Below are 8,777 nucleotides of genomic sequence, written 5' to 3' on the forward strand. Positions count from 1 at the left end.
CCATTTTGATTCTGAGGCTCCTTCTTGAAACAAGGATTTTTTTTTTTTTTTTTTTTGAACTCTGGCACATTCATTTGAAGCTTAAAAAAAAAAAAAATACAGTGCTTGGGCCCCACTCTGAGATTTCATCTTAATTACTCAAGTGTGGGACATGGGCATTGGGGTGTGTGTTTTAAGATCTGCGGATAATTCTTAAATGCCAACCAGCATTAACAATCCCTTCTCTCAGGGCTTTGAAGTTAAAGTAGGCTAGATCCAATTATTGATTTTTAGGCAAGGCATGGCTATCTATGAACAACGATTTGTAGGACATCAAAAGGATTCCAGTAACCTGGAAACACCTTAGGCTTGCGATTTTCCCATTCCCTACTTCTCTGCAAGATCCCATCCGATCCTGCCTTCTAGACTACACCACGTACACAGTTATCACTGACCCTGTTGTCTCATGCTTACAGTGCTCTGATAATGTGGGATTGCGTTTCATTCTTGGGACCGCTTGGTGAGGTACATCTAACTTTTACCCACGTTGTACAGCTGAGGAAACAGGCTGAGAACCTTACTCATCAACGTACCCAGGCTAACAAGTGGTGGTTGGAATTCTTACTTAGGCTGCCTGACTCTAGAGCCCATAGGCTCAGCCACACTACTGTACTGAATCATGATGATGAGTGCAAATAGGTAAAAGTGGCCCCCTTCTTGATGTGGCATTTACATTTTAGCACAGGGGCTTTCTGGAGATGTTTTTAGCTCAGGATCAAGAATATTCGGGCTGGAATTTCATGCTCCGCCACGGTGGTGAGGAGAGGCCTCTGGGTATGTGAGGGTCTGCAGTGCCTGCCAATCAGTTACCAAGTGAAACCACAAGCCTGCTAGCTTGCAAACCTGCTTGCACCTTGGCTGCATCTGCAGAGCTGCCTGGTTCCCACCCCCAGGGATTGACGTAACTGGTCTGAGGGGTTACATGGCACGGGAAGATTTAAAAGCTGCCTGGGTGGTTCTAGCCTGCAGCCTGGGTTGAGCATTCCTGCCCTGGGCAGCCATTCCCTCCAGCTGAGAACTGCCTTCGCAGGCCCTGCAGATAGCGGGGAGAGGCACCTGGTTGGGGCGGTGGGGGGGGCGGCGGTGTACAGGTGGGCTGGAGAGTAGGTCTCATACCGATGCATCCTGGTTCACAGAGACCTCTGCCTTCTCCAGTTAATACACAGGGCTCTTTCCAAAAGAAAAATCACAAGTTCTTTCATAATCAAGTCAGACTTCTATCTCCTTAGGACGGAGTTAAGCATTGTTAAAAGGGGGAGTGACAGGTTGAGTGGCGCTATAATTGGGTTATGTGGGTCAGGCTTGTCTTTTCCTATAATCTCCCTCTAGGAAAGCTGGTGTAGAGGTCAGATTTGTTGGAAGGAGTTCCTTGAAGGTGAGAAAACAAGCAACACAGAACCTTGGTTCTAGAGAGTTTCTATCTGGCCTGTAGAATTGATGACTTTCTGTTAAAAGAATATATTTCACTGTTTTCTCAGACATTAGGAGAACCCATGCTAGTAGAGTGTATACGGGATGCTGTTAGCATCCTCTGCAAACCAAAACAGTTTTTTGTTAAATTGAGGTGAAATTCACATAACATAAAATTAGCTACTTAAAGTCAACGGTTCAGTGGCATTTAATACATTCACGGTGCTTGCTGTGCAAACACCATCTCTGTCTAATTACAGAACATTTTCATCGATCCAAAGGAAACCTCCCTCCAAATCCTGTGTGTCTCCACAGTTCCGGTCTGTCTTCCTCCAATCTTTGCTGGCTACTGCGGTGCTCCCCTCTCCCTTCTTAGCCTGTTTTCTTGGCTGTTTACTCTGCATCGATCATGTCCTGCCTTGTTTGGGATCACAGAGGCAATGGATCTTCCTCGGGTGGGTAGGTCTGGGAAGGGAAGGGATGGTGGGTTGTTTGCTAAGTCAGCATGTAAAACAAAATTTGATTATTTAAAATTGCCCTTGGCGATCCTGTCAATTGCTCATCAAGTGTGGCATGCATGACGTTGGGTAAACAGCTCTGCTCGGTAATTTCTAGACACTTTAAGCTGAGAATCCATGAAATAGGATAAAGGTGGGGAAGCAGGAAGCTGAGGGGAGGCCTGCCTGCAGATGTCACCATCTGCACCATCACAATGCAGGGTTTACTTCATTCTGCTTTAACAGTGAACGGCTATGATCTCAGCACATGTCCAAGTGTGTCTTTATTGTGGGGTTGGAGGAAATAGGACGGCATCTAGCACAGTGGGGCACAAAGTAGGTGCTCACATGTTTCCATGATTGGCATCTAGAGCTTGCTTGATCAGGTGTGTAATTCACAATGTCCTTTAAAAAATGACGGGAGCCTTTGGCAATCTGTTTCCTCAGTTGGCATCAATTGTTGCCGCCTTCCCTTTTCTTGACTTGCCTGCCCCTGCTGAATAGCTATTACTCTCCTTAGGAATTGGTCACATCACCCTTTAGAGTATATTTTTATGTGGATTGCCTACCTAACTGGATGGCATGTTCTAAAAAGTCAGGGTACAGATCCCCATGTTTCTACTTCGTTACATGGCGCTTATCACAATGTGTTTTCCATGGAAGCCAGATGCCTCATAAATGCGTTGTTTACGGATTCCTGTCTCAACAGACATTGAGCATCTACTATATGCCCAATAGCGTATCTGAAAGATCTGGCAGTCGTGGGGCAAAATGGATGTGAAAGAAATGCCTGCAAAACCGTGAAGTTAATCCTAGAAGAAGGGAGCTGCAGCTCGGAGTAAGGGCTAACCCGGGAGGGCGCAGGGAAGGTCAGGGTTCAGTGAGCACAAGGACTTGGAACTTGGACTCTGCCCACACGGACAAGTGAGGGAAGGGCGTTCCGAGCTGCGGAAACCTCGTGTACAAAGGGCAAAAGACCTTCACTGTAATGGCCAGATAGTAAACCTTTCAGGCTTTCGGGCCACAGGGTCCATGTCACGACGACACGACCATCCTCAAAATGCAGGAGCAGCTGTAGACCGTATGTGAGTGGAATGTGTGCTTGGGCTCCAGTAAAACTTCATGGACACCAAAATTTGACTTTCATGTAATTGACATGTTATCTGGATATTATTCTCCTCCCCCTCCCCAGCCATTTAAACATTTAAAGGTTTACTTACCTCCTGGGCTGTACAAAAACCCGTGGCACACTAGATTTGGCCCAGGGCTGTAGTTTGCTGACCCATGCACAAAGGCAGGGAAGAAGGAGCATGTACTGAAGAAGCAGAAGAGCAGGTACTTAGGGGATGCCGTGACGCAGTGGGTGTGTGTGGGGGCTGAGGGTCTCCATTTCTAACACGCTCGCAGGTGATGGTGAGCCTGAGGTCCTCACTTGGAGCAGCAGAGAGCTAAAGCATTATTAGGGCTTCATGCTGTGCTGGGTTCTGTGGGATGGGAAAATAGAGACCGTTTTCTTCCAGTAGCTGTTTTCAGTCTACTGAGAGAAGAGAGATTTATACAAGTAGATAAATCGATCCTCCCAGAATAAGAATTAAACAGCTAGTGCCAGGCAGTGAGGTTTCCAGGTGCTGGTGCAATTAACAGGTCAGGAAAGGGCACATGGACAGCAGGGGTCCGGCCAGAGGAGCCCCCGTGTGAGCCGGAACTGGGCCCCTTGGCTTCCAGGATGTCCACCTCGACGATGTCCACATACCATCCTTTTCTCCACTCCGTTCCTGTTGGGATTTTCCTCATTCTTCTTGTCCCTTTTCCCTTGAGTCATTCCTGACCCCATTTACACAGTGTGGAGACATCGAGTACAATTTCTTGGGTGTGCTGTTCTCCCTCGGCCTGGATGGGAAGTCCCAGGAGCGAGCTCGGAGGGATGACAACTGTAGTGAGGCTAAGGAAAGATCCTTCACCTGAGGCGTGGGGACAGGATCTGAAAAGTCCTTGCAGCTGGGTGGAAGGTAGGTTTACAGGACCTAGGAGGAGGAAGGTTAGAACACCTGAGGGGAGAAGAAATGTTGACAGTTACAGTTGGCAAATGCTCAGATTTTCTCCGGAGATAGCTCAGAACATTCTTAATGTCTACTCCAAAGCATTTAGGTGTACCATAAAGCTCTAGAGCATCTTCTATAAAGATACAATCAATACAGCACGCTCAGAGGCGGAGAGAAGATCCTGTGAACTTGATTCTTCATAATGCAAAAAACGACTTTGGCTTTGTATCCTGGGCTGGGATATCAGGGATGCAAATTGGGGGTGGCTTGTGTTCCCATGAATGAGTGTTGTGAGTCTGTTGCCTCATGACTTACTCTTCTCATTGGTGAATCCAAGACCAGTGCAGTAAGGGCCAGGGGCTTGCTTTTAAAGAGGGCGGTGACCATCTGGAGGAGAGCACTGTAAAACAAGACCAAAAGAAAGCCCACTGGCTGTTTGGGCCCAGGCAACGGACTGGCCACAAGCTCTGGACTTGGAGCTCTCCCTCCACGAGGGAGGCCGGTTATACTGACCCAGACCCACGTTCCGGCTGGCCTTTTGGTCATATAAGGCTATTAGTTTCACGTTTGCTAAGAATTTGCTATGGTCATGAAACCGTGTGTGTGTGTGTACGCACGCGCATGTGCACACAGCCAGGTTCTAAAGCAAACAGGCCCTGTGGCGATCACATACCTATAAAATACAGAAATTTGTCGGACAGATGTAAGGCGTGCTGCCAGGAGTGACCGCCAGCCGGCCCAGATGCTGCCGTTCGGTGCATCTGAGCTGCGGTTCCCACGGCTGCACATGACATTCACCATGGGAGCTCTTAGGTCCCCTCGGATTCTGAGTTGGTGTGAGGTAGAACCCAGTCTTGGTGTTGTCACATTCTTAAGTGATTGTAGTGTGCAGTCTGGGCCGATGGCCCCCCTGCTAGATCCAGAGGGCTTACTCACTAAGGGCTGTGTTCTCCCCTGCGGGAGTTGGCCAGCTTCATGACCTTGCAAATCCCGTAGCAGCTGGGGGAGCTTGAGCAAGATTTGGGGGTAGGTTTGTGGCTTAAAGAATGCACAAGTAAATTGAGGTTGCTGACAATTCAGGAATATGTAAATACACTTTCGATTTGCTTGCACTTTTTTTCACTCCTGCAGGAAAATGGCTTTGTCCCTGAATGCAGCATATCAGAGCGGAGGTTCCCAAGACTTGAAGACGGGCTCTTCGGTCTTGGTCTTGGCACGCGTTGTTTTCTCATCTGTAGCATGCTAGACGCTCCCTCTGACATTGCTATTTTGTCCTGCCCTTGAGATGAGGATGCAAAGCCCTGGTGGATGTAACCAGATGCAGGCTTGGCAGTCTTGCTGGCAGAATGAGAATTACATTGATCTGTGGCATCCTCTTAGGATCTAGAAAGTGCCCTCTGTCCCCAGTCCTGTGAGTTACTTGTCATGGTATTAGATCACCTTGTGTTCTGAAATGAGAAGGGAGGAAGATGTGTCAAGATGGCTTTACAAGTTCTCCGGAGGGCCCCTCAGAGGTAGCAATACCCATGTAGACACCTGAAAGCTTTATTTCTATCTGACTTTTTTTTTTTTAATCTTCCAGTACACGAGGGTCTGGATCCCTGACCCTGACGAAGTATGGCGCTCAGCTGAATTAACCAAGGACTACAAGGAGGGAGAGAAGAGCCTCCAGCTCAGACTGGAAGATGAAACCGTAAGTGCAGGTCATGGAAGTGGGGAGCATGGGGGTCTGGGTAGTACGCTGTGGGCTGGAGCTTCCCCCGCAGGGTAGAGCTGCTTGAGCCCCTGGCAGCTTTATGTTGCTGCTGTCGATCACGTATGTGCAAGTGGTAAACCATGCTAGTCAATACATGCCCACTGGTGTTGGCAGCTGAGAGATCTCTGGTGGCCACGGCAAGGATCTTCTCCGTGGAGTAGCAGGGAGGGTTCCCTTCATGGGGCTGAGGCGTCAGTGGGAGGTGACGTGAGAGACCGTGCATGGGAGAGTGGTTGGAGCCCTGGCCCTAGCGCTAGCCTGTGTGGGGATCAGGACCCCGGCTCAGCCGTCGCTAGCTCTGTGCCCTTGGGCAAGTTAGCAATCTTTCCATACCCGTTACTTCATCTGTTCCATGCCCGTTACATCATCTGTTCCATGCGAGCCATGGTTTGTCTAGGGCGCTTCTGAGAGTACGAGGAGTTGCTATGAGACGTGTGCTTAGAACCGTGCCTGGCACATGAGCCCTCGTGTGTGTGCGCTGCTGTAGCGGGATGGCTTTAGCAGTTGCCCTGCAGGTGGCTTCAGTCAAAAGGAAGACAAGGTAGTTAGCTATGAAGTCTTCCTCTGATACAATCTGATTATCCTGAATTCCATGAGCTTTTTGCAACCACCCTTCGCTGTGAGGTGTGCATTTCACAAATATTTGAATACTTGCACTGTGCGGGTCTTGGGGGTGTATGTGGCCCCGCCATCGGGGGGGGGGCAGAGAGGTACAGCAAAGTGCTGTGACACATCGCATGAGGCACAGAAGCCGGTGGATAAGGTGTGGGACAGAAAAGAGAGGGAGCCTGAGGAGGGGAAGGGGTCATGGGAAGGAGCCGGCCGTCGAAGACTCCGGGTGGAATGAGCGGGCAGAATGTTCCAGGCAGGAGTGCTGCGTGCGCCAAAGCCCCGAGGCTGCATGGTGTTCCCTTTGCGTGTTGAAGGAAAGGAGGCCTGTGCACCGGGCACCGTTTGAAGAAGGGGTCAGAGAGGTGGCCCGAGGACGAAGGCACAGGCCATTTGGGCAGGGCTTACAGAGGGGGAGAGTGCGAGGGAAACAAGTGTTGGCAAAAACTTGGGAGTATAGGGCGCCTGGGTGGCTCAGTTGGCTAAGCGACTGCCTTCGGCTCAGGTCATGATCCTGGAGTCCCTGCATCGAGTCCCGTATCGGGCTCCCTGCTCGGCAGGGAGCCTGCTTCTCCCTCTGACCCTCCCCCCTCTCATGTGCGCTCTCTCTCTCATTCTCTCTGTCTCAAATAAATAAATAAAATCTTTAAAAAAAAAAAACAAAAAACTTGGGAGTATAGTCGACACACAGTGTTAGGTTAGTTTCAGGCACACAGCGTAGAGATTGGACAAGTTTATACCTTGTGCTGTGTGGGTATTAGGCTCCATGAAATAAGTCCTACTGAGAAAGATGAATGCCACATGGAATCACTTGTTTGTGTTTTGTTTTGTTTTTAGATTCCATATGAGAAACAGGTTTTGAAGGCAGTGACAGGAAGAAACCAAGAATTGGCTTTGGGGTGGGTTACGTTGCAGGGGCTGTTGTGGAGCACGCATTGGGAGGGGGAGGCTGGAGTGCTTCTGGCCTCCCTCTGAGACTAAAAGTTGGTACCACATCATTTAGCCTTTGATCATTGACTCTCTTGCTGTTTTTTCTTCTTTCAAGCATCTTGGTCTTGTCTTTTTAGTTAGTAATGACCTACTTGAGAAACGGACCTTGTCTTACCCTTTGCTCACATAGTACCTACTGTGGTTGTTGATTAACTCATTGATTAGTAGAAAGATGGAACATCTCCCCTTACTAACTTCTGTTTGTATCCCCTCAAGCCTATCACTTGGTAAAACTGGGACACCAAGTTAGATTTTTACACCAAGGTGTGCACGCCTCCCCTTCCCCTTCCTGGCAGGCAGACTTAGCTAGCCTCCTCTTGGTTTGGAGGCGTGAAACAAAATCCCCAACAGATGGAATCATGTTTACCGTGTGGAATAACTTCCCACCACACACCCCAAACAAAATGAAATTAGTTCACCCACTTGAATGGTGTAACTTCTATTCCAACATACTTCATTTTAGATGATCTTTTAAGTGGGTGGGTGTTTTTAAAGGGTTGTACGGAGGTAGTGAGGAATGACCTGTGTTGCTAAAACAGAGCAGATGCTTGTCTCCCCAGCTGAAAATCTGCCCAGCATGACTAATCCTGGAGGCTGCCCAGGACCCCCCCTCCCCACCTGCTACTTGGCCAGTCAGCATGTAATCAGAAGGGATGCCTGGGGCTGCAGATTAGCAGCTCTTGAGAAATAATGTGCTCTGAACGTCCAGCTCTGTCCAGGTTCCTTGCAGACTGTGGTTTGTCCACAGCTGGCTCCGAGTGGTTACTAGGAGCGACGAAGCTGAGCCGTGGGCCAAAGGCAGGAGGGCAGAAGTTAGAGGACTGACCTCTGCAAGTTTGAGGAGCATCTGCTCTGTAGCCAAGACCATCTTTGATGTATCAGGCTGGCCGAAATCCACCTTGCAGTGCTCCCCCACCCTCCCTACCACTGAAGCCCAAGAGTGTGGGTTTAAGTATGGTGGCAAAGGATGAAAATAAATTCATTCTCTTCTGGAACAACAGTATCCTTAACCCCCAGCTTCTACCTTACTGCTTGCTTGTGTGCTCAGCTCAAGGTGGTCAGGCTCCTCGGAGAGGTTTCTTCTTCAGTGTTGCTTATTATTTTAGCTGTGGTCAAATACACAAAACCTAAAACTGACCACGTTAACCATTTTTAAATGCACAGTTCAGTGACATAAAGTACCTCCACATTGTTGTACCACCATCCATGTCTGGAAATTTTGATCTTGCAAAACTGAAACTGTCTCCATTCAGCTCTAACTGCCCCTCGCAGCCGCTGGTAACTGCTCTGGGTGCCGCATAGAAGTGGAGTCCTATGTCCCATATTGGTCCTCCTGTGTCTGGCTTGTTTCACTGAGTGCAATGTAAGTTACTTTATATTTAAGCCTATGGGAAATTTCTTGGAAAAGGCTAGCATCCTCTCTTTCTCCCCGCA

General features: G+C 48.9%; 1 protein-coding gene across 4 annotated transcripts in view; it reads left to right on the top strand.

The window, feature by feature from the left end:
• The window catches only part of MYO5B (myosin VB), a 334,482-nt gene that overhangs the window by 131,262 nt on the left and 194,443 nt on the right, over positions 1–8,777 (top strand). For all 4 annotated transcript variants that reach the window (XM_078060351.1, XM_078060352.1, XM_078060353.1 and 1 more), the window contains exon 2: positions 5,571–5,681. In XM_078060351.1, the coding sequence (XP_077916477.1) occupies positions 5,571–5,681 (111 nt within the window). The remainder of the gene's footprint in view (positions 1–5,570; positions 5,682–8,777) is intronic.

The sequence above is a fragment of the Halichoerus grypus genome, chromosome 13 (assembly GCF_964656455.1).
Source record: "Halichoerus grypus chromosome 13, mHalGry1.hap1.1, whole genome shotgun sequence".
Lineage (NCBI taxonomy): Eukaryota > Metazoa > Chordata > Mammalia > Carnivora > Phocidae > Halichoerus > Halichoerus grypus.